The sequence below is a fragment of the Lathamus discolor genome, chromosome 3, assembly GCF_037157495.1.
Source record: "Lathamus discolor isolate bLatDis1 chromosome 3, bLatDis1.hap1, whole genome shotgun sequence".
Taxonomy (NCBI): domain Eukaryota; kingdom Metazoa; phylum Chordata; class Aves; order Psittaciformes; family Psittacidae; genus Lathamus; species Lathamus discolor.
In genome coordinates this window covers 85,440,226-85,465,951 of record NC_088886.1, presented here as the reverse complement: position 1 = coordinate 85,465,951, position 25,726 = coordinate 85,440,226, and the positions used below count along the sequence as shown (strand labels likewise).

The 25,726-nt window shown below is 41.1% G+C and overlaps 1 protein-coding gene across 5 annotated transcripts in view; it reads right to left on the bottom strand.

Moving 5' to 3' along the window:
• The window catches only part of TTN (titin), a 247,435-nt gene that overhangs the window by 192,674 nt on the left and 29,035 nt on the right, over window positions 1-25,726 (bottom strand). For 4 of the 5 annotated variants that reach the window (XM_065670238.1, XM_065670240.1, XM_065670239.1 and 1 more), the window contains exons 33-45: window positions 25,233-25,493; window positions 24,480-24,743; window positions 24,126-24,386; window positions 23,685-23,945; window positions 22,992-23,252; window positions 22,769-22,910; window positions 22,519-22,684; window positions 22,079-22,310; window positions 21,231-21,515; window positions 21,004-21,129; window positions 18,480-18,668; window positions 14,407-14,463; window positions 570-2,639 (exon numbers count right to left, since the gene is read on the bottom strand). In XM_065670238.1, the coding sequence (XP_065526310.1) occupies window positions 570-2,639; window positions 14,407-14,463; window positions 18,480-18,668; window positions 21,004-21,129; window positions 21,231-21,515; window positions 22,079-22,310; window positions 22,519-22,684; window positions 22,769-22,910; window positions 22,992-23,252; window positions 23,685-23,945; window positions 24,126-24,386; window positions 24,480-24,743; window positions 25,233-25,493 (4,575 nt within the window). The remainder of the gene's footprint in view (window positions 1-569; window positions 2,640-14,406; window positions 14,464-18,479; window positions 18,669-21,003; window positions 21,130-21,230; window positions 21,516-22,078; window positions 22,311-22,518; window positions 22,685-22,768; window positions 22,911-22,991; window positions 23,253-23,684; window positions 23,946-24,125; window positions 24,387-24,479; window positions 24,744-25,232; window positions 25,494-25,726) is intronic. The other variant, XM_065670237.1, reaches the window with a different exon arrangement.

Here is a 25,726-nt window from a genome sequence, read left to right as displayed (position 1 = left end):
GTGACTGTAAAAGAAAAAAGTAAGAAATAAAAACAGTACCAGGCTCAGTGGACAGACGGTGTTATGGTGCATTAATGACATCATGAAACACAGTGGTGATACTGGAAAAATCACGTGCAATATAGATGAAAAATAACAAGGCAATACAAGCATCTACCACACTATCCTGGAGCTGTAAGAAATTGTGGTGCAAATGAGAAATTGTGCTGAAACTGGGCAATGACTACAAAGAGTGAGAGAGGGTGCGGCAGTGCAAAAGGAAGAGCAGGTTCACTTCACAGGCAAAAATGGTAGAAGTAGTGGGGAACAAGGCGCAGCTTGTCCTGACTGTCCTTGTGTCATGAGAACAGGAAGCAACAAAGTTCCTGACTAAAGACTAGGGTGAGGGAAGTGAAGGACTGCAATCTGGTAAAAGGAGACCATAAATCCAGAGAGAAAGGGAGCCCTCTGATTAGTGGCATGGTGATATTAATATTGTATCTGTATCCAAAGATACAGACACATAGTAGGGTAGTTTCATTAGTAGAGCAGTGTATTAGAAAGACCATATTTTATCCCCATAATCCAACCTCTTTTAACAACTGTGAGGTTTGCTGCTGTTGCTCGTTTTCCACCTTGATTCAGCGCCTCACACGTGTATTCTCCTTGGTGAGTGTCACTGCATGCTTTGCTTATTACTAGTGTGTATGTGTCCTGATCTTGCAGACACTTGAATTTGTCACCTGAAGACACCAGTTTACCCTCAAAGTACCAGTTCACCTCCCTGACATTTGTTATGACAGTCACCAAACTGACACTTTCTCCTTCCTCCACAACACTGTCAACCAGGTTGCTATGTATGATGGGATAACTCTCTTTGACCTGTAGCTTCCCAGCTTTAGCTTCCAGAACTTTCCTGCTCTCTTCCTCATATATTTCTTCCCCTTTCTCTTTCCCTTTCAATATTTCTGTGGGTGTCTCAATGGGAACATCTGCAGAGGCTACATCAGCAGTGGCTGCAGCTGCGCCCACATCCTTGATTTGACTACGCCCAGTCACAGTGTTGATTACTTGTGCAGACAAAGGCTGCTCCAGGGGTATTTCTGCCTCCATAGTTGTCTCAGCCTGCTGGGACTTCAGCTCAAAGGTTTCATCACAGGATTTTCCTTCTTTGACAAGACTGACAACATGTTCCTCCTCCAGGGACTGTTTTTCTTCTAGCAGCAAGGGAAATCTCACAGCCTGTCCCTCATGGATTCTTGCAGCAAAGTCTTCTGCTGCTGCTTCCAGGGAAGAAATGGTCTCCAGAGGAACGGCTTGACCCCCAGTGAAGGCCAGTTCAGAAGCAAGTCTAGGTTCAGCCTTCAGCTCACCTTGCATTGCCTGGAAGCCCTCAAGGGTCTGCATATGGTCACCATCTATTGCACAGCTCTCAGTGGTGGTTGACACCTGTAGAAGGGCTTGGGAAACCTCTGTCTTCAGAGCAGGCATTTGCTCTGCTGTCTCGGGGATGACCTGCTCTTTGGGCAAAAGTATCTGTGTGGCTACAGTCCCAAGGCAGCCTGGCAGTCGTGTCTCCATTGCTACTGCAGGCACCACACCCTGGGGGCCAGCAGGGAAGGTTTCCAGGGGCTCCGCCAAAAGCTTGCCACTCTCTTCTGTTGTGGCTGCCTGGGTGAGCATCTCTTCAACACTCTGTGTGGCCAGGCAGGCTGGTGGCAGGCTGGGCAAGATGTCCTCCCTGGGCAGCACATGTTTCTCCTGGCTCATCTGGAGCCGAAGGAGGGCCAGGGGCTCTTTCATGGCCTCAAGTCTCAGTGCTCCTTCTGCAGCAGGAAGTTCACCAGCCTCCTCATATGACAGGGGACTCTGGTCTTCTGCCACTGCAGAATGCTGCAAGGCTGGGCTTTGCCTGTGAACAGCATGCTCCTCAGGCAGCACAAGGAGCTCAGCAGAGCATGTGGCCTCGCCCAGGGCACTCACTGCCTTGCACGTGTAAAGCCCAGTGTCCCCCTCCATGCACTCCTGCACTGTCAGGGAGCCTGACCCATCAGGATGGTGAGCAACAGAATGGCGTGCATCGGAGAAAAGCTGTTCACTCCCCTTGAACCACAGCACATCGGGGCATGGCTCTCCAGCCACAGTGTACTCAAAGACTGCAGTGAATCCCGGGGCACACCGTATGCTGTCCAGCTTCCTGGCAAAGCAAGGGACCCCTGGTATCTGCTGACGCACATGGAGGTGGGCGCTGCATGTGGTCTCACCATGTACATTGCTGGCCACACATGTATACTCACCCTCATCCTGCACACCTGCATATGGGAGGATGAGGCTGTGATCATTGCCAGCAAACACTAATTTACAGTCTGTAGATGAGGTTAACTTCATACTGTTGAAAAACCACTGGACTTTGGGTGTCGGACTGCCAGTAACAGTAACAGAGAGCCTAGCTACATCTCCCTGCCAGACTTCAACATTTGAAACCTGTTTTAGGAAAACAGGGGCTTGGCCCCCATCCATTTTCATCTTTGCTTTGCTGGAATAAACTGGTTTTTCAGGCTCAAATTCAAGTGTTTTTTCTTTATCAAGCAACTGAAAGCTACCGCTGTAGCCTTCACTTCTTCCTTCCTCAGAAGATACAGGAAGAGAGCTAGCGAAGTCTGTATGGAAAAAAAATGTTTAGTTTTACTAGGATGTTTAAGAAAACACAACTAGATAGCAATAAACAGCAGTTAACAATGAACACAAGGTCCTGTCAAATATACACCTATTGCTGTCAAATACACACCTGTTGCTGTCAAATACACACCTGCCAAAACCAGTGAGACAGGCTGTGCTGTCAGGTTACTTATGAACTTCCTATTTGGATCAACATGGATGTCTCTTTAAAAACCTGACATTACAGTATGGGTTAGGAATGCCCCCAAGGTGTACAGTGCAAGTAACAGTCAAGCAACATTACTCCATTTCACAAATATAAAATATGCCATACATATTTGTATGTATACTCCTACAAGCAAGTACAGCAGAGCAGTGCTAAGACTCTGGTTTACTTCAAAGCCTGCAAAGACAAAGCAGAATTACAGGATTGGAAAAATAACACAAAATTATCAGTGCACCAATCCTTTTCTAGTGCAGCTTATTCATCTCTTTCAACTCTTTGTCTAATACACTGATATTACCTCTCCCTACTTTGTCCTAGTTTTGTCATTAGACACCTATGCTTAGAACATCATTATTACTAAAACTGCAAGTTTGCACCCTTGATTTGATGTCACTCATTCAAATCTCTGGTTTTAAATTCCTCCTTGTCATAATGCTGAATATTAGAACTCCCACAATCACAGAGAAAAAGGCAGAACACTTTAAGGTTTTTCTTTTCCTTGCTTCTGTGAATTTAGACATCTTTGTGTTAGGCCACTTTGTTATAATAGTGGTTTAAAAATGATAGGAAACAGACATCAAGAACATGTCATTCTCTGCAGATGCTGGACACTAAAAACATCAATGAAATCTGAGGCTTCCAGGAAAAGAACAGACCATCCGTGAAAACCACAACACAGAAAAACACCTTTGGAAATCAAATCCTGTTGTCCTCACTGAATCAATTTTTCTCAGACAAGGCCCACAGTATTTGACACTGGGAAGATATGGGAATTGCTAAACAAGAACAGAAGAAATGTGAGTCGATAAATGTCCCCAGGTGAACCTTGATAAGTTTCTCGATTACAGTGCCTTAAGTTCCAAAACTTATTGTGAGACAATAATTTTTGCTGCATTCCAATAGCAACTAGAAAGAAGAATAGAATATGCCTCACCCAGTTCCTTCTCATTGGTTTTATCAATGACTAATCTTGCCACAGATACTATAATAAACATGACATAGCACCATGCATACAGTGATTAACTGCAGAGAAGAGATGCTTAGGTAAAAAAAAAAAAAAAAAAAAAAAATTAAAAAATTACAAAATTACACCAGTCCTTCAGTATTTACCTACGAGTGAATTTGAGAATGGTTGGCCATAATAAAGTATAATAATTGCAGAATGGAACCTATGTTAACACACATGCGAATGCATTATATACAACAGTTTGGCAAAAATTAATGCACTTTTTTTTGTGTTCCTGAATATTTATGCCAGAAAAAGTATACAGATTCTTTTTCATATTTTAGCTGTGTCTCTGAAATGAATAAAGTACAGGAAGCAACAGACTTAAATCATTTACATATTTATTTCACAAATTAACCATACATGTTAACATTCAATACACATTGATAACAAACATAATTCAACCTTTTCTTTAATTACTAGGTTTGTAGAAATGAAGACAACATTAAACCTGACAATGAAATTGTGAGTTTTATAGCTCCTGTGGAAGCACAAGAGAAATGGTCAATCATGGCTCTGAAGTCTTCCAGTTGCCCCAGGGTAAGTTTATCCAAAACTAGAATTACTCCAGATTTATATCACTGTAGCTTAGGTGACACTTTGTTTCTCCATAAGCACATTATAGTGCTCCTGGCTAATGTATGAAACTTAAAATAAGACTTTAAACCACAAACACAAACACTACTATGCAGGTAGAGATAAAAATGGTTGGCCATATATTTCAGATGTGAATATGAACTTGGACCTGTTTGGCTTAGGGCTCAAAACAAAATTATGGACCTGTTTCTAATAAAAATTACATTTCATTTACACGCAAATTAGACACACTTTCTTAGGACCTAATCAAAGACCTGATTGGGCTCTGGACATAAAAAACTCCTCATGTCACAGCTGACATAACGTCAGACAATTCATGCCAGCTTCCCTAGGGACCTCTGCTGTCTAATGAATCAGTTAGTGCTTCACATCTACACAAGGAATGGATTAAGGACACATCATGAAGCAATTCTTTCCCAGCATTACGCTGGATCAGACACGCATGCTTCTCTTTCCTACCACCATTACCTATAAGAAATAACAATTATCTATGCTTTTTAACATTGTACAGATCTTAAATATTTATCATTGGGTATTGACTGGCAAGAAACAGAAGTGACAGATTGGTATTAGCCTGACCACTCCAGTCATTTTTCTTACATCCCGAGTCATTGGAACTTGCCACTCTTGACTTTAAGGTTATACTGGGAAACACATTTTGTCAAACTGACTCTTTTGATCAAAAATTGCTATATCAGGTGAATGACAGGATGGTCTTAAAAGGTTATTTTTTGAGACATGCTGACTTCAGTGTGAGGACACATCAAACTCAGAAATAAGAACATGCAAGAACATTACTGAATGTACTATAGGAATAGTTCTTTTATACTTGCTCCTTCTTTCATAAATCATTATGCTCCTTAAAGGACTTTGCAAGGCAACTGATTGACAGCAATTTGTTTATAAAGTTTTTCTAGGTATTTACAAGTAATCCAAGTAAAAATATTTTTTGCTTAGGGTTGCTGAACTCAGGGTTTCACCTTGGCATATAGGTAACTGGAAAGATGGCACATAAATTAATTATTTAACTTCTGATAAGCATTAATAACTTTTGTACTTTTAACATATTTTTCTTAATAATTGTTATATAAGATAGATTTAGTTATGATTTATTTTGTCAGCTACTGCCAATTCCTCTTCCTACGTATTAGCATTATTTAAATATGAAAAAATATACTCATATTGAGAACATTAATATAAAAATCTCTTCTGCTGAGAAAATGCCACAGATAGATAACAGTTGAATATATTCTACTTATTTCTGGTCATCTTGACACATAGCACACTTATCTGTTACTAATTAAAAAAGAAAGAAAAGAAAAAAGGAGTACGTAGAAATTCCATTCTAATGTGAAACAAGAATGTCCTATAAAAATCTCTCACTTTGTTACTACTATGTGTTTTTTATGAATGACACTGGAATATTGGGACGACTAAAGTTATTTTTATTCATTTACAGTTAAATCATTGATTTATTATGCTCCCTCTCCTTTCCCCTTAACTTCTACAGATACAGTACAAAATATGTTTTCATGTTTATTACTTGGTAATAGAGAAAAAAATCCTGTGCAGTCTCTACTAATGCAAAATGTTCATTTTCTTCCCACTGTATTGCTTTTCTTTGCAACAGCATAATTCCATTGACTTTAAAAAAAAAGTCATTTAGTTCCATGAGTCAGCAGAATGTGACCCACAAATGTAAGAATATTGCAGTGATAGAAACTGTAAACACAGGATTTGACTCAGTGAGACTCACATGTTCTGAAACAGCATTGTGAGAAGGGGGAATACCAGTTTAAGGAGTTCTTTGACAAAACTATGTCCAAACTAAAGAGCAAGCATAAGTTAGTATTCCATACCTTTAGGTTACAAGAAAAAAGTGATTTCTACATTTTCAGGGGATTTCTAGCCTGCCTAAACCAACAATGACTGTTACAGACACACAGGATTATGTACACTATATGAAAAAATTCAGTCCTACATAAATGAGTGTCAATTACAATATCTTTACAAGAATGAGTAAGGAGCTTTGAAGGAGCCTGAAATACACCTTGGTGCAGAGAGTGTGCACAAAACCTATGCACACATTAAATCTCACTTAAATTCCCCAAAAAGCAAGTTTAAGTGAGACAAAAATATGCCCACATAGAGTGGTTTTCATCCCTAAAGAGATGAAAAACAATGCCCCTAATATGAGTGCTGCATTTTTACCAGCAGTGAGCAACAGCATAAAAACATCTAATGTTTCAAAAGAAAGAGACTTAAATAAATAATGGGAATTCAGTATAATGTTAACACAGCACAGGTCTCGGCCATTCCTGCCCTGTTAGTGGCTACACATTTGTACTGCCCACTGTCATTTTGCATCAAGTTTTCAATAGTAAGGCTATGAGTGCCCCCCTCCTCTTCTTGCACACAGTACCTGTCCCCTTCCAATAACACCCCATCCTTGTACCAGTGGACGGTTGGGTGGGGAAAACCAGTCACAAGACACTGGAAGCATGCTGAGGCACCTAGAAATGTACTGTAGTCAGAAATGAGCTTCAGAAATGTGGGAGCAGCTTCTGTGACCTGGAACTCAAAGCTACAGCTCTCAGAGTTCTCTGCCCTAAACTCAACCCATTCCTCTTGGGACGGTTCTGCAAACACATCAAAACTAACGCTGACACGCTTCTCCCCTTCCACTTCCTGCTCTTGTTGAGCCACTGCAAGCAGCTGGATTGCTTTTTCTGAGTCATCTCTGTGCTGCTCAGACTCAGACTCCAGCTCTATTTCTGACTGGTCACCTGGACTCACAGTCTTACACAAAAGCAAGTCAGACTTCCGGGACCTGTGTTGTTCACTGCCTGTGGTTGTCTCACTGCTCACAGTAGCACTTGCTCCCTGCTGAGCCATGACTATGAGGGAGCCTTTGCATATCGCCTCTCCCAACCTATTCATTGCCCGACAGTGATACCAGCCACCATCAGAAGGAGCTACTTTTTGGACCTTCAGACTGTGAAGTCCCTCCTTCTGACTCACAACATACTTCTCTGTCACAGGTTTCACACAGACATCACCTCTGAACCACTGCACTAGTGGGACAGGAGTACCTGTTACCACGCACTCAAACACTGCCTCCAAGCCTTCTGTCACCTTGACATCTGAAAAGGGCACAGCAAATTGGGGAGGCATTTCAGTAACTTGGAAATCAATTTTTATATCCTCATTCTCTGCAGCCAAGCCTGCAGCTTGCTCCAACAAGGCAAGTGGAAGGACATCGAGGGAAACAACCATGCTCTTCTTATCTGGGCTAAACTCAGGGCTGGTTATGATTTTGACCTGCTTCTCAAACTCCTTTACCTCATTTTCATCCAGCTCCACTTCCAAGAGGATTTCCTGTGGTGAAGGTGACCTCGAAGATGTATTTTGCTCCAGATCAAAGTGTATTACATGCTGATGAGTGACAGGAGGTGGTAGTGCTAGTGATCGCCCATCTTCAGACAGAATTTCCACATGAGCAATACTCTTAGCTTCCCCAACTATGTTCACTGCATGGCACATATACTGTCCTCCATCTGCTTTCTGGACATTAGTAATCACCAGCACACACTTATCCCCATCCTTCTCTATCCGCACTCTCTCATCCAGCTCCAACAGAGATTTATTATGATACCACTTCACTCCTGGCTTGGGCACTCCCACCACCTCTGCTGAAAAGCTCAGTGTGCTGCCCTCGTACAGCCTCTTCCTGCTTAATGCCTTGAGGAATGCAGGTGGCATCTGTCTGCCTGATGGCTCCAGTGCTTCACGGGGTGTCCTAAATACCTCAGCTTGTGGCTGGTCTGAAGGGTGCTGCCTGCTCTCACAGAGGTGGAACATGGCCAGTGCATCCATATACTCCCCAGTGGGTGTCCAGTAGTGCTCTTGTGGTGTGCTGTCTCCTGCTGCAGAGCAGGGTCCCTCAAAGGGTGTGAAGTAGTGCTCTGAGGGTGTGTGGCAGTTGGAACCCTCCAGGGGTGTAGAATCATGTGGCATGCTGTACACTAAGCCCTCTTCGAATGGCATGGAGTAGCACTCATGTGGCATTCTGTACACTAAGCCCTCTTCAGACGGTGTGGAGTAGCGCTCATGTGGCATGCTGTACACTAAGCCCTCTTCAGACAGGGTAGAGTAGTGCTCGGGTGGCATGCTGTACTCTGAGCCCTCTTCAGACGGCATGGAGTAGCGCTCGGGTGGCATGTTGTACTCTGAGCCCTCTTCAGACGGCGTGGAGTAGCGCTCGGGTGGCATGTTGTACTCTGAGCCCTCTTCAGACGGCGTGGAGTAGCGCTCGGGTGGTGTGCTGTACTCTGAACCTTCAGACGGTGTGGAGTAGCGCTCGGGTGTGCTGAGTGGTGTGTGGTAGGATGCTGATGAAGCAGTTTCAAAGATCTCCACCGAGGAGGGAGGTGTGTAGAAGCGGTCCGAATCTGGCGACTCCTCTCCACTTCCACTTTCTAGCTCTATAGACATTTCTGATTCAGGAGAGAAGGGCCTTGTGAATTCCTGCTGGTTGCTGTAATATTCATAAACTGTGCTGAAGGTTACCTCCTCCACTTCCAGTGAAGTGATGTTCTCTTGATGGTCCTTCTGAACTGTGCCTTTGAAATCTAGAGTTTTCTGTATCCCAGTTGACCTTAAATACTTGGCCAGGGATAAGTCAGGCTCTGAGCTTGAGGCTTGAACAGCACTGGGCTCTGGACCTGGTCCTTCTCTATCCAGGCTGTGCTCAGAGGCTTCCTCAGTGGGAGTTCTCTTCTTATCCCAAGACTCCTTTTGCTCCTTCTGTGCCACAGGATCATCCATTATTAAACCAAGTAAGAGTTGCCCAAAAGAGAAGCTCTTGTTTGTGTTTGGTTCCTGTTGGGTGTCCCTGAGCATCTCCTCAGGGGAATCTGTGCTTTCTGTCTCACAGGTGGAGATGCTTGTTCCTGTCTCAAAGATCTTTTCTAATCCAGAACCTTCTTCCTCTTCAGCCTGATGCGCAGCCTGGAGTTTCTGTTCACATGCAGCTTTTTTCAAGTCAGTGATGAAGTTATCACTTTGGGAGTCTGTGGTCTCCAGTTGTTCCTCAGTCTTCCACACATGTGTTTCCTCCACTCCTCTTTGGAAATCGGCTGTGGACTCCACCAGAAAACTATGAATTTGTTGCTCAAGTAAATCCTCCCCAGAAATGCTCAGCTCTGACTCATTAATTTCTTCAGCAGAAGATCCTTCTTTTATTGTGATGCTGCCATGGTCCCCATTAGGTATTTGCAAATCAGCCCTTCTGATTTCTCTTGGCTGTGCCTCTTCCTGGGCACAGACATCCTCCTCCTGTATCACGTAGCTCTGACAGAACTCCTTACTTTGAGACATCTCTTCCACAACCACATCATGTTTGTGCACAGAGGGGACGAGCCCAGCCACTCCTACCTCCATGCTCTCCAGAGCTGTAGGGGGTTGTGCCTGTTCTGAGTCCACTGTATCCGCAGCTGGAAAAGGCTCCACAAACTTTTTCAGATCAAATGTGACATTGGTCTCATCAGTCTCAGACGGCAACAGCTGCTCTTTGAATTGTACTTCTTCTAGGTGAACCTCAACTTCCTCAGTAAAATCCTGACCTGAGGTTTCTGTGCCTACCTCCATGCTCTCCAGAGCTGTAGGGGGTTGTGCCTGTTCTGTGTCCACTGTATCCGCAGCTGGAAAAGGCTCCACAAACTTTTTCAGATCAAATGTGACATTGGTCTCATCAGTCTCAGATGGCAACAGCTGCTCTTTGAATTGTACTTCTTCTAGGTGAACCTCAACTTCCTCAGTAAAATCCTGACCTGAGGTTTCTGTGCCTACCTCCATGCTCTCCAGAGCTGTAGGGGGTTGTGCCTGTTCTGTGTCCACTGTATCTGCAGCTGGAAAAGGCTCCACAAACTTTTTCAGATCAAATGTGACATTGGTCTCATCAGTCTCAGACGGCAACAGCTGCTCTTTGAATTGTACGTCTTCTAGGTGAACCTCAACTTCCTCAGTAAAATCCTGACCTGAGGTTTCTATACCAGGAGGAGTGAGGATAAGACCCAAAGAAGAGTTGCCTGCATCAGACTCCATTCCTTGCAGCGTTTGTCCATAATCGTGAATATCCCAGTGTGTGGTATCCCGAGCATCAATCATTTCTTCTTTACAAAGATGATCATCAACCTTGATGTCCTGTTCAATACCAACTGATGTCTCTTGCTCCTTGGCCTGTTCCTCCTGCTGCTCCTCTGTACGTAAGTCATAAAAGCCAAACTGCTCCTTTGTGGGTGTGTTTGCACTGTTGTCCTGCTGCTGGGGCATGCTTGGCTTTTCTGTAAGAGGCACATCAGTAGACATTGCCTCCCAGGCAGGGACATCACTCTCCTGCGTGCAAACATCGCTTTCCTCGTGCACCATAGGTGATATAGGAATGAAGAATTGTGAATCCTCATGCTCCCTTGCCAGAACAGACTGCTCAGAGGCATGTGTTTGTCCTTTCACTTCCATAAATGGTGACTTCAAGATGTCCCAGGACAGAGTATCTGTATGTGGTACCACCTTGTCTCCTTCAGCCTCCAGCTCCTCTGAAAAGTGACCTGAGTCCTTGGCCACTAGTTCATGTTCTTCTCTGGACATGCTGGGATGCAGCTCAGTGATACCAATTCCAAAGCTGTGTTCCACGGAGACAGCTTTTCCCTCGTGCCTCATCATCTCAGAAATATCATCTGTATCCCTCACACTTTCTTCTGTATAACTTGTTTCTTGCCTACCATAAACTTCCATGATATCCCGCACTGTTTCCGCCATCTCACTTTCCCTGAAGTGAGGGGTTTTCTCACACTCCCCTTCCAGTTGCTCACTAGGAGATGAAGACAGCCTCAGGGACAAGGGTAACTGTGCTTTCTCCTCCTTGGAACATGTGATCTTTTCTTCTTCGTCATTCCCAAGTGTGCTGAGGCCCTCAAGGTGCAGAACATGGTCCATAGAAGGCAGTTTCTCAGTGCCTCCATCCTTGCTATACAGTCTGGCTTCACTGGGCTGTACTGTCAGCTCAGAGGCTGTCTGCACTGTTCCAGCCACATTCTTGGCAACACATGAATACAGCCCAGCATCTGTGACAGAGACCCCTTGGATGTGCAAGCGGTATATGCCATTCTTGCTTTCCTCAAACCTCAGCCTTTCACTGGCAGAGAGGCACTGACCATTCAGGGACCAGACCACAGCTGGTGGTGGCTGCCCAGACACAGCACACTCCAACACCACTGCCTCCCCTTCCTGGCAATGAATGTGTGCTGGGGCTTCTGCCACAATTTGGGGTGGCTCATTTCCCACATCAAATGAAAACTTGAACTTGTGCTTTATGGTGGGAGCAGTCTGGTTTGAAGAGGGCCGTGCGATCTCCTTTATCTCTGTGTCTTGCTCTGGTGTTGGAGTGGGGGCAGTAATTTTGATTTCCACAGGCAGTGACAGCAAGTCTGAGTCTGCAACTGTACCTGTCAGTTCCTGCTCTGCTGTGAAGGCCAGGCTGACTTCCTCTTCTTCCTCCACCTCCTTTTCTTCCACCTTCTCCACCTTCTCTTTCTCCTCTTCTTTTTCCTCCTTCACCTTCTCCTCCTCTTCCTCTTTCTCTTCCTTCTTCATGGCCATGTAGCCTATGTAGGCCTGCATCCGCCGCCTCACATAGAGTGCAGCTGAAGTGCTGACTGTGCCCAGTGGGTTGAAGATCACGCAGGTGATGGTGCCACTATGCTGTGGGAGCACGGATGGGAAGGTCAGTGTAGAGCAGCACTCTGTGGTGTGAACGGCAGCACCCCGGATGCGTCCCACAGGCTTGGCATTATTGTACCAAGTGACAGTGGGCTGTGGGCGTCCATGGAAGAGGCAGGAGAATGTGCATCTGTGCCCCTCAACAGCCTCCTGGGGCTTGACCTCCTGGACAAAGAGGGGTGGGCAGGGCTCCAGAAGTCCACGTGACACCTGCCATCTCTGCTCCACAGCCTTTGGCTTCCAGTACCCCTTCACTACCTGCATCCCGAGGGACTCCGAGCCATCAGTTGTGGCAGCAGCCTCAGGTGGGCTGGGCTTCCCAGAAGGGCTTGCCTGGGGCATGGACATGAGGGATTCCTGCTTCTTTTTTAGCATAGCTCTCTTCGCCTCCCGCAGCCGTTGTAGCTTCCAACGGATCTCCTCATCCAGCAGCTCTTCAGTATCTGCCACTATATCACTAGGCTCCCTACCACGTGTCAACCCTGGACGGTGAGGCCCCACCAGTGGCAGCCTCTGGAAGCGGATGGTTCGTACCATGCCACGGGTGGGGGAGAAATCTCCAGGCAACTGCTCTGCCTCCTGTCCCTTGTCGAAGGGTGAGCCAGTGCAGCGGAGCACAACCCGCAGCCGGTCCTCCTGCTGCTGCTGCAGCAGGCACTGCCAGCCCTCTTGCATACACCCTGCTTTCCCTGGAAAACCCTTCTGCTCCCCTCTGTGTGCCACCAGTAGCGAGGCAGTGGACTCAGCTGAGCCCTCACTGTTAATGGCAAATACCCTGTAGCTGCCAGCATCATGCTCCTGCACATCCCACACCTCCAGGCTGGCATGGTGCATGTGCTCCTCACTCTCAGTGTGGATCACCTTGCGACAGTCCTGATGGACTGGCCGGTTGTTGTGAAACCAGGCCATGTAGGGCGCTGGGCATGCCACCAGCTTGCACCAGAAGAGTGCAGGGTCCCCCTCCAAGACAGACCTACACTTCAGGCCCTGTGTGAAGGTGGGTTTACAGTTCTGGGGGCAAGCCGGCACTGCCACTGTGCCAGGTCCCTCGAGGTTCACCTTGCTGTGCTGCCCTGCAAAAGAAAGAGACTGGGTTACAACATGCTACACTCTGCCTGCTCTCAGATTGAGAAAAATGAAATAGCAATAAATTGAAATAAAAAAAATGGGCATGCAACAGATTTCATCACACACCCAGGAAAAGAAAGTAATTCACTCACCATATTTGTTCGAATAAACGCAACGCCTTGCTCTGTTTTAAAGATTGACACGAAAATCGTTCGTTGTCTGTTCTTTCTTCAGACTGTGGAAATTTCTTCTTGAACAAGCAAAAATGAATTTCAAAATAACACGTTCTTCTGCGTGTATGTTTTTTCTGCCTGGAAAAGCTGCGTGTCTTTGGGTGGCAAAGAAGAAAATCTTACCTGACTTGCAGACAGTAGAATAAACGCCCTTTCTGACCCCTCTGTTTGTAGATTAAATGTTCAAACAATTGAGAAAAAATATTTTGAAAGAGATTTTTTAAAAAGTAAGTATTAGCTAACATGAAATGAGAAGGCGTTTATTCGAACTAATACAGCCACTAACTTCACGATGTTATGCACATGGGGAAAAAAAGCAAGCAACATGAACCAATTATGCTATCTGCAAGCCAGGGTAAGAGATGTATAATGATGAATTAATGTATGTAAAAGAAGTGCAAGGAATCAATGGGAATGTGTAGCTTTCAGATATCCTAAACAACAAATGCTTTCTGGTATACTTCATCCATCCATCCAACAGTATTCATTGAACTGCTAATGTTAGGCTGCTTTTTAAAAAGGATTTATATAACTTCCTTCTGAAGTAAACTATTCCATGCACTCAAAAGGAAATTTAACAAATAAAAGCTCTGTGAACAGCTGCAAAGCATGAAGTAAAAGTTTAGAATATAGCTGCAAAATAATAAATTTGAAGTTTTAAACATATTTTAAAACTTAAATAACCTCATAATGCAAGTAACCCTTTGCATATCAAAACAAGCATGCAACATGTTCCAATATGCTTTAAATTGTGGCTTTCTTTGCCCATTAGACATTACTTGTAAGCAGATAAACGCTTTTCACAATGTTACTAATTGACTGATACTAATTGTTCAGTGTAACATCATTGGTGACTGTACCTTTCGCTTCCATTTCAATGTCTTCCTCTACCTTCTCATGAACCATTTTTTCAGGAGCTAAAATAAAAAAAAAAATTGAGCTATAGTTATTAAATATGCCAATTAAAATGGTATATAGTAAGAAAAAAAACAATCTGTCTTGCAAATATACAGAAGTTCACACATACATAAACAAATGCATGCCAAACAGTTCACTTGAACAGGGTAATCAAATGTTTTCAAACTTTTTTGCTCTGTACACTTTTCTGTAAGATTTGCTTTCTTTATTGCAGGGAGGGGGAAAGTTTCTAATGTAACATGCCTTTGTCATGCCTTAAATCCCTGGAGAAAACATTCAACAATCCACAGACTAATGAGATGCTTCTCGTTCCCTATCATCTCCCAGGGAATGAATGTAGTGGAATGCAGTGATGTTATGCATGAAGATATGATACTTGGAAGGAACATGCAGTTGCCAACCTGTCACTCTCAGATGGGTGCTGCACTCGGCTTGTCCTGCAGGATTAACTATTCTGCACTTGTATATACCCTTGTGGTTCTGACCAGCTTTCAACAATCTTAAACTGCACAGTGGCCCATCATGTTTTAAGGAACACAATGCAGATTCCTCAACTATTAGCTGATTGCACAGCCAGACCACACAAGGTGTAGGCACACCTTTCATTATACAAAAAAGTAATACATCATCTCCTTCTTTTACAGTGGTTTCTGGAGGCAGAGTTTCAAGAAACTCTGGTGCTTCGGCATCAGTTTCTGTGATGTCTTCACATAGCACAACATCAGGATAGTAGATTCTGTTTCTTTGCTTCTCAGTTTCATATGCTCTTTGGGATGTAGATATAAACAAGCTTGAGGTTTTCTTGGAAGATTCTTGCTTAACATCGAATGCTTTATACTGACAATCTTTGGCTGCTTTAAAGCTTTTAGTATCTGATTCAAGGGTAATTTTTGTTACTGCTTTGGCTTGTGCTTCTTTTGCTAGGTAAGAATAAAGTTAGGAAAAGGATTAGGTTAGATGTTTTGCAGGAACAAGCAGCAGATTATGTAAAGCACTTTGCATAGCTCAAGAGTGAAGAAAGAAACTTCAATATGTAAGAGCGAAAACTATAGGGTCAATGGCTTCCTCATTATTCATCTTAGTTTTCTGCACTTGAACTGCTTTCAGGACAGGAGAAATACTATGACCCATCCAGTGTGGTGATAATATATTTTTGGATCTTTATTAGTGGCAACATTAGTACTAACATTCTAATATGGTGATGTCAGGAAGAAGTGGAAATAAATACTTATATCTCAATGAGAGTTAAAGGTAGAGGACAACTCACTAGTGCAGTAATACAATTTGCACCCATTAATCCTTTCCAGCACATCAAACTGTATTGCCAACCTTGGAATTGGAACCTTGGACTTACTGGAAAGAAGTTGGACCAACAGAGTTTGAAATGACAGGGTATCTAGTTCAACATTGCTTATTTGACATTCTTCCTCAAATTCCAGCTGTGTGAATTCTTAAAATGTAAAAATTCCTGCCAGCCTGATTTGCTTTACATCTTACTGCTTATCAGGAAGCATATACGCAATAAAAAGCCTCAGATATCTGTAACTGCTGGAAAGAGGCATGAAGCTACAATATCAACCTCCCAGTACTACGCATCACTTATGAATAGAGCTGGAAATGTAGAGGAAATACCTCTAAGCATTAGTAGAGCTTTCCCAATTAAATATAATAAATGAAATATAAGTTAGCTGTAGGCAGTAATAATGAAGAAGCAAAGTTAAGTAATGATGTTAAAAGTCAGATAACCACCTGTGACAGTTAGTATTGCAGCAGTTGTTGTCCCTCCATAATCATTATATACCGTACAACTGTACAGTCCTTGATCTGTCACCTGGACATTTAGGACTGTGAGCAGTAGGGCACTTCCATTTTGTGATATCTTCAATTTTTCAGACATTTCTATTCTTTCACCTTCATGCAGCCAAATAAACTCAGAGAAGAATTCATTTTCTAAGGCACATATGAACTGAGCAGTGTCACCACATTTCACAGTCAAGTCTCTGAGTTGCAAGAGAATCTTTGGAGGGACATCTTTCATTTCCCGAGCAGTGGTCATAGATATCCTGGTGCTCTGAGATCTTTGGGAAAGGACTGTTGTGTTCATGGCTTCCATTTCTTTAACTGCTGTAGCCTTCATGGTCAAACTTTCTGATATGCTTTCAAAAACCTGTACACCCAACTCCTGGGATGGTTGCTGCACTGATTTTAATTCTTTCTGATAAGTTTTAGTGTTCTTCCTTGTGAGAGGAGCAACATGAAGTTCTGTTATAGCCTGCGACCGGATAGACTCTTTTACATCTTTCCCAGAACTTTGCCTATCTAAGGCTTGCACTGTGTAATCAAGTAACAAAAATAACAATATTAGTATCTAAAGAACTTTACTGGGCCATGCTCTGAACAAAATCAAACAGCATGGAGGATGAAAATGAATGATCTTCAGTTAAAAACTCAGCATGCCAAATGCACTAGTCTCTTTACACAGAGATTATTCATTCACATGTATGAAACACAAGTGATGCCTAAACTAGTCATGCAGTTTATAGACTGTTGAGGCTTCTCTCTTCTTCTACTGAAGTTGTCCATTTTAGTATTGGAAACTTCGTAAGGAAGTTTTTAAGGGGGTATTGTCATTTTTTATTTTTTTTTCTCCTACAAGATAATGCAAAATACCTCAGTCAATGCTATAAACATCACATAATTACTTGTTTTAAAAATCTGAATGCTTTCAGTAAAATGATTCCATTCTTTGACCTATATTAAGATACCAATTTGTAAATTTCCTAATGTTACAGCTTAAACAGAAGAAACGAGAGTGGCTGGGTTACAGAGGGTAGGTACTACTGACATTAGCTGGTAAAGAAAAGGTGTGAAATGAGGAAAGAAGAACATTAGTAGCAATGTAAAAGTGTGGTATACAACAAACTGAATCCCTCTGAAGTAAAAATGGGGCTTTACCTTCTGCAGTCACTGTAAGTGTAGCTGTACAAGTTGTTTCTCCAGCACTATTTCTTGCCTTGCAAGAGTATTGGCCAGCATGCTCTAAGAAAGCATCTACTATTATCAGTATAGCTGTGCCTGTAGACTCATCAAAGTGGAAAACTAAGTCTTTTGTTGGCAACATGAGTTGTTGATTATGAAACCATTGGATTTTTGGCTTGGGCATGCCAAAGACTCTAGCTTGAAATCTGACTGATTCCCCGCTGCATACCCTGCAGCTTGAAATAGGCTGGACAAAGGTGGGCTTTTGGCCAATAGACTCCTCCTTAAGTGAAACAGATGAAGAAACATGGCAATGGGACTCTGATGTAACTTCTTCAACCTTTTTAAATCCTGAAAAGAAGCATGCCAACTTTTAATTTCTTACCCTACACTACAATAAATTTTCTGTCATTCAAGATTTTTTGTGTTAACTTGCAATTTAACAGCATGAATTACCCTAACTCATCATTTATAAAATCTGTGGCAAAAAGAAAACAAAATATTGATGGTTAAATGATATCAAGGACAATATAGAACTTAAATAGCAAATTCTCTAGAGAATATTTCTGCTTTAAAACTGTTCAATGTTTCATCAGTTTATATGAATGTAAACTATTTCCCTTCAGCTGCCCAAGTACTTGGTACACACCTCTATTCAACATGTTTTCCAACACTCAAAGTGATTAATTTTATACAAATCTCTTGCTAGATCCTCCTCACAGGCAAATAAATGAATGTGTAAGCGTTCCATTAGAAATAAGATTTCTGCCATCTTTCATGCATGACATACTCTAATACCGTAGAGAATGAAAAGGTGAGGTGCATGGAACATTGAGAAATTGTGAAATGAATTTTGGTGTGCATGACCTGTATTTTGGAGACATAAATGTGTGCTGTGGACATCGTAAATAGTAGTAATTAATCTAGTTAAAGGGCAACATTACAGACAAAGATGCACATATAATCAGCAGTGTACATTAAGATTAGTATTAGAACATGACCTAAACAAGACATCTTCTTTAACTGCACATTGTACCTTCTAACTTCAAGGTAGCAGTGCTTGTCACTTGGCCTACAGAATTGCTAGCCACAAAGGTATAGACTCCTTCATCCTCTGGATAAGCTTCAGCAATCTCCAGCTGGTAAGTGTCTTCAAACTGAGTCATTCTAAAAAACCGTGATGGCTTGATCTCTTTCTCTTTGCTGTACCAAGAGACTTTCAGATCTGCTCAAACAAAAGGAAGAAGAAAAAATGTGTAAGTTATGATATTAGATTGGTAAGTAAACACTATTACTATATTTATAGCTGTCAGAAAACTTAACCTCAAGTATCTTTTTTTAAGCTTAAATGTGCCTTGTATTACTGTGGTAATGTATGATCAGCAGAAAGTGGCCTACTTGTTGTGTTAAGCTTCCATTTCTCAGAAATATTTGCATGGGAAAACTGATTCTGCTGCTGCTGTGTTCCCAAGTAAAAATATGTTTTTCATTCCCCTTTTAATGTATAAATTTTAAAATATATATCTACCACTAAAATTGTAGAAAGTCTTATTTCAACACCTTGGTCAGCAACATGGACAATGGGATTGAGTGCACCCTCAGCAAGTTTTCTGACAACAGTAAGCTCAAGGGGGCCTACAGGGATGCTGGAGAGGGACTCTACATTAGAGACTGTAATGATAGGACAAGGAGTAATAGGTTTAAACTAAAACAGGGGAAGTTGAGGTTAGATATAAGGAAGAAGTTCTTTACCATGAGGGTGGTGAGGCACCGGAACAGGTTGCCCAAGGAAGTGGTAAATGCTCCATCCCTTGCAGTGTCCAAGGTCAGGTTTGACAGAGCCTTGGGCTACATGGTCTAGTGTGAGGTATCCCTGCCCATGGCAGAGGGGTCTGAACTAGGTGATCTTCAGGTCCTTTCCAGCCCTAACCATTCCATGATTCTGCTACAATTGCCTGATTGAAAAGGCTATAAAATCACTATGTTGAGCTGAACAGGTTAAAGAAATTAGAAAGGAATATTCTTCTTCTAATACAGCACCTTACCTCTTTTTGTTGCAAGTATTGCAAGCTTTACACCTCATATTTCTCAAGGAAAATCTTGTCTTTGTACCTTTTCAAAATTCCTGTATTATAGGTTATGTTATTTAACTTGTATAGATTCTTGTAGACATGGAGAAAGGACTGAAGCAGGCTTTAACCTTCACCTCTCCACCCCCACCTGGTGCTATATTACGTAATGAATCAAATGTTTTCACACATAGTGTGTTATTACTGCCATCAGAAGAAAAAAGTGTTTTCAATTGGCAGGTGCATACCATGTACCATTAAAATACAACTGTATTTGCTATCATCTATTACCTAACCTAAGATAAAAGGTTTTCACAATTCAAGTGAGAAGTATGCAACAGGAAATTTTCAATAGGAAAAATTTCTTCACAGAAAGGGTTGTCAAGCATTGGAACAGGCTGCCCTGGGAAGTCATTGAGTCACCATCCCTGAAAGTGTTTGAAAGATGCATAGATGTGGAACTTAGGGACATGGTTTAATGGTGAACAGTCAGTTTAGTGTCCAGCAGTGTTAGGTTTATGTCTGGACTCAATGATCTTAAATGTTTTTTTCCAACCTAAATCATTCCAAGAGTCTATAAAAGGGGACCTGGATAAAAGTATCCTTATATTCTGTGCTGTAAATGCAACTATCACATTCACATAAATAAAAACATGTAAAAAAAGTTACACTAGCTTTGCACAAAGGGCAAGCCAGCCTTTCCAACATACATTTTCTGAATTTTAACACCACTTCTAAAACAGAGCCAATTTTGTTGCGAAGTTGTTTTTTTTTTCTTAATTTGGAATTTGGTTTCCAGTAATAACAATGCAAATGATATATATCAGTATGTGCATGTATATTACCTTTTTTTTTTTTGTGGATTTTTACAAAGCTATCACTCAGGATTATTTTTAAATTTGGAGCACTATTTATCTTTAAATAACTGTAAATCTTTTGGGATTGAAACTGGATCTTATTCTGCAGTGAATTCCATGTGATTATTTTAGTATTAGTCTTACTCAAGGCCATTTATTGAAGAAAGATATTTATACTGGGTTTTGTGTTAACTTGGAAAGAATTCTTTTAAATGTAGAATGATATTCACTGTAACAAAAACTAGCAATCTTATTTAAGGCAAATCTACACTTAAAAAGTGTTGATATTCCATGTTTTGAAATTATGCATTTTACTCACTGGCACAGTTTTCAAACATCAGTTAGCATTTGAAACCCTGAGAAGTTTCCAAAGACACTTTTTTTGAAACAGACCTTCTTTTTAGAAATGTTTAATGTTTGTGACAGCTTATGGCTTTCATGCTTAAAGCCACCTTTGACATATGACTTGCTTAACTGATAGCTATAGTGAGTAACATTTTGCTATGTGCATATATCAGATAACTGTATTTCTAGGGAAAGACTGATTCCAGCATATATACTGTTGAATTTTCTCTGAGTTCAAGGTGAAAGATTCTGAGAGATGAAAAGGTGTGCAGGATTTCATTTAACCCACCTGTCCCTGTAATTCTGCACTGAAAACAAGCAGACTGTCCCTCGGATGTAACAGCATCACGTAGTGGCATTAAGACAGCAGGTGGATACACTGGCAGTTCTAGTTCAGGAGAAACAACTTCCGGGACTAGAGGATAACAAAAGGAAGTAATTTATAAAGATGAAGATGATCATACACATGTTGGCAATCTCATTTCACAGACATTGTTCTGAGCATGGGAAACTCACTTTCTACTGACAGTGAAGCTGAAGTTGTAGCAACTCCATAGTCATTTTTTGCTTCACAGGTGTACACTGCTGCATCTTCAGGAAAAGTTTCAATGAGCAATAGGGTATATTCTTGTGCATCATGAAGAAATTTGCACTTGAAACCTGAAGAAAGCTGTTGATCATCTTTGTACCAGGAAATTTTTGGCTGGGGTTTGCCTGATATCATAGCACAGAAACGTGCAGGCTTGCCAGACTCCACAGTGGTTGGCTCTAGTTCCTGAATAATCTTGGGTGGCTCTGGAGCTGCAAATTGTGTGGGGAAAAAAAGGGAGTGAAGAAAGGAGGAGAAAGAGGAATCTCAATATTTATCAAGGTTTCAAAAATATTACCATGGAATCTTATCTTTCTTAAATCTCATTAGTCCTAATCTTGTGTGCCCATGAAAATCTGACCTTTTTATTTGATACAGGGGGAATGATCTAGCAGCAAGTGCTTTAACATAGTTAACTGTGTTAGCGTAAGAGTTTTCTGGCAAAATGTGTCCAAGAATTTCTATGTTGATCCTCCTGGCAAGGCATATTTGTCCATATGAACATATTAGTTTTCTTTGGACTTAAGAATTTCCTGGTGTAAATAAATGCTATGTGGAAAAGAACTACTATAGTATTTTTATCAGCTAGCAAGCTATTCCAGTAGAACAAGAAAGATCCATGTACATGAGGATTTTGGTAATGTTCCAGACATTCTCTTTAGATTTTTTTTTTTCTTTCAGATTTAGAATTCTAGAATCCAGAAAAGCTATACAGAATCAGAAAAACACAGGGTAAAAATAAAGCAGTCAAAGCATTGCTTGTGAGGACACATACCATTCACATAGAGAACAACAGAACTCCTATTCCTTCCTGCAACAAAAGTATATTCTCCAGCATCAGAGTAAGTAGTTTCAAAGATACTCATTCGATGAATTCTCCTTTCTACCACATAACTGTATCTTTCCTCATATTGGAAGTTGATCTCAATACCGTCCTTGTACCACTGTGGTTCAATGTCATCTTCATTGACTTCAAATTCAATTTCAGCTCTTTGTCTTTCAAGGACCTTTGAAAAAGTAGAATAAATATTAGAAACAGCATCTGTTTTTACAGATGGTCCCACATTCCAGTTTCCTAGAAGAAGGCTGTGACCTTATGATTGATTACAGATTTTTGTGTTAGGACTCTTGCTGGTTAGATGCTGTCTCCCTCCCTTTGCATTATTCTTCAAGTGATAAAGCTGTGAAACATCTATGCTTCTGTATATGCCATACCTGAATATCTTTACGGACGCTTCTGATACGAATGTCACGGCCTTCCACTACCAAATTGGCACTGGATGTGTTTCCACCTGCTACTACAGTGTACTGACCAGCGTCAGACATTCTTGTGGAAGGAATGATGAGACGATGGACATATTTCTCTCTTTGAATTTTCACCCTACGGACATCATAAAAATGAGCAAGTTATTTCCTGTGGAAAATACATAACAAAAGTCAATACGGTATAGAAACAATCATTTACCTGTCACCAATCTGGAGTTCTTGTCCATCCTTCATCCACTGGACCTGAATGTCAGGTTCTGAAATTTCACATTCGAAAATAGCCCTCTTCTTCTCCACAACCTTGATGTCTTTTATACGCTTCCTAAATTCAATGTGACGAGCTAGGGCAGAAAAATAGAATTAGTGCCATGATACTTAAGCCAATAGAAATCAATAAATATACAAACCAAAAGAGCAAATACCTTCCACATATAAAGTGGCTGATGAAGCTGCTTTTCCAGCAACAAAGGTGTATTCTGCAGCATCACCAAAATGCACATTTCTTATGGAGAGGGAGTGTGTGAGCTTCTTTGTTCGTATCTGGCATTTATCAGTCGATTTTATTTCTACCCCATTCTTTAGCCATTTATATGAGATACCTTCGTAGTTAACAGTAACTTCAAATGTTATCGTATCTTTCTCTTCAGCATTGATGTCTTTTAGCATGGAGGTAATCAGGATGGCTAAAAGAAAAGGACATGGTTTTGGATTTTTTATTCTGCTTTGATTTCTTTCAAATACATGTAACAGGTTCAGAGATGTTTAGGATTCTTTAAGACAGATTCTGATTTTTTATAATATTGAGAGGAAGGTTCTACAATTAATACTGCAATTAAATTTCACAAAATTTCTGAATGACATAGGAATCCAAATTTTATTTCCTATGATATCTTGGCGTTTAGGTATGTTGGCCTAAACAGAAGAATGCAGGATGTGACTTTCACATTCACAGCTTCTGGATGTCTTTTAAAAGTGTAATTAAGACCGTTTAGGGTTATTTGAAAATAATTCTACAACAGTGTTGTTTTTTTCTGAATTGCACCAAGTGTATCTATTAACACAAACTTTATTACTGGTAACTGTAGAATATCCTGGCTAATTTCAGTCTTACGTACGTTTTACGGTCAGGGTTGCACTGACTCTGTCATTTCCACAGATAAAGGTGTATTCTGCAGAATCTTCACTGCTTGTGTTCATGATATTGAGCTGATGGAGTTTTCCCTGGACCACTATTTTGAACTTTTCACTCATTTCAATCTCCACACCATTTTTCAACCAGACAGCAGGCACATTGAAATGAGAAACTTCACATTCAAAAGAGGCAGTTTTGGTCTCAGGGATCTCAATATTTTTCATGGTCTTTGTGATGTGTATAGCTAAGAGGGGAAAAAAAGACAAAAGAAAAGAAGGGATTTTTTTTTTAAGTCAGTATGTGTGGAAGACTACAGAAAAAAAAAAACAAGAGTAGCAGGCTATGAAGTGTCAGGTCAAGTTGTTCAATAAGAGTTCATGTAGTAATTTGTATAATTACTTTCTTGCAAACTTGGTATACTTACTTTCTACAAAAAGTTTTGCTTTACACTCAATTTGCCCAACAAGAGCTGTGTATTCCCCAGCATCAGCAGGAGATATGTTATGCAGCATAAGTTTATGAACTTTCCTTTGAGAGATCATCTTGTATTTTTCACTTTGTTTAAGCTCAATGTTTTTGTGGAACCATCGGACAGGTACAGTATCATGGGATACACTCAGTTCAAAGGAGACAACAGCATTTTCCAAAGCAGTCACATCCTTTGGCTTTTTGATGATCTTGACAGCTTAAGGAAAAAAAAGTTAGCAAGATTCAGCAGTGTGTTAATTTTGACTTTCAAACAACACATTAAGCAAATATTCAAACCAGATTGACTTACTTTCCACATGAAGTCTGGCATTTGCTCCTATCTTTCCAAGCTTAAAGCTATAAACAGACTCATCAGTGACAACACAGTGTTTAATTTTCAGTGTGTGAACAGTTCCTTTCACTGTAATTTCATATTTGTCATTTGATTCAAGTTCAACACCATTTTTAATCCACAAAGCTCCTTTCACATCAGCATGTGTCAGTTCTACACTGAAAACTGCCTCCTGTGTTTCTGTCACAGTCAAGTTCTTGAGTGTCTTCTTTATTTTAACAGCTAGGAAAAAAAAAATATTGAGAAAACAGACCAAATTAAAAATGCTAGTAAATATAATAATAATCTAAACAAAACTGAATAATGGTGCTTCATTTTAAAATGTAGTATGTATATATTGATTCATAAAGTTTCCACCGAAGTGGTATGCTTGGAATACAAAAAGGAAGATTTACTTGTAGCATCCACCAGAAACAGTTTTTTTTACTTCATATGTTTACTACACAAACAGAAAAACATGATTTTCTACCTCCTAACCAGTACCTTTAACAAAATGTGGGTTTTTTGTCAAAATATCATACTAAATTCCAGATATGGAGACTCCAAAACACAGTAAGTTTGCTACCTCAGAAAGCACATCATGGTATAAAAGTATTTAAAAAAAAAAAAAAGGAAATAAAATATGTTGGTATCCTAGGGCCTGATGCAAGACACAGTGCATAATGGTGGACTGAATCATAAAGAAATCAGTTCATTATAAAAAATACTGACCTTCAACCTTCAGTTTGGCAGTTGTCTTTGAGCTTGCTATTTCATAGCTATATTCACCCATATCATCCATTTTTGTGACAGGGATAATGAGCCTTCTCTTTACACCATCAGATTCAGCACGGTACTGATCTGTCATAGCTAACGGTCTACCATGTTTTAGCCACTGGCCCTCTGATTCAGGATTTGCCACCTCACATTCAAAAACAGATGTCTGGGACTCAGCCACAGTCAGATCAGTGAGAGGCTTTGAAATGGCGCCACCTGTTGGGAAGCAGACGACATGTTTTTGTTTCGTTGCTGTTCAACTTTCCCACATACAGAAAGTACAATCACATGCAAAGAATTCTTTGCCCTAATTTGCGGCATGCCCATAGACATTCTGAGTTCTGTGAAAAATTAAGAATAGAATGTGACCTGACCATCACAAAAAGATGCTTCTTATTTCTATCCTAGTTATTCTCCTTAATCTTATTATCAATGCAAGTATACTGAAC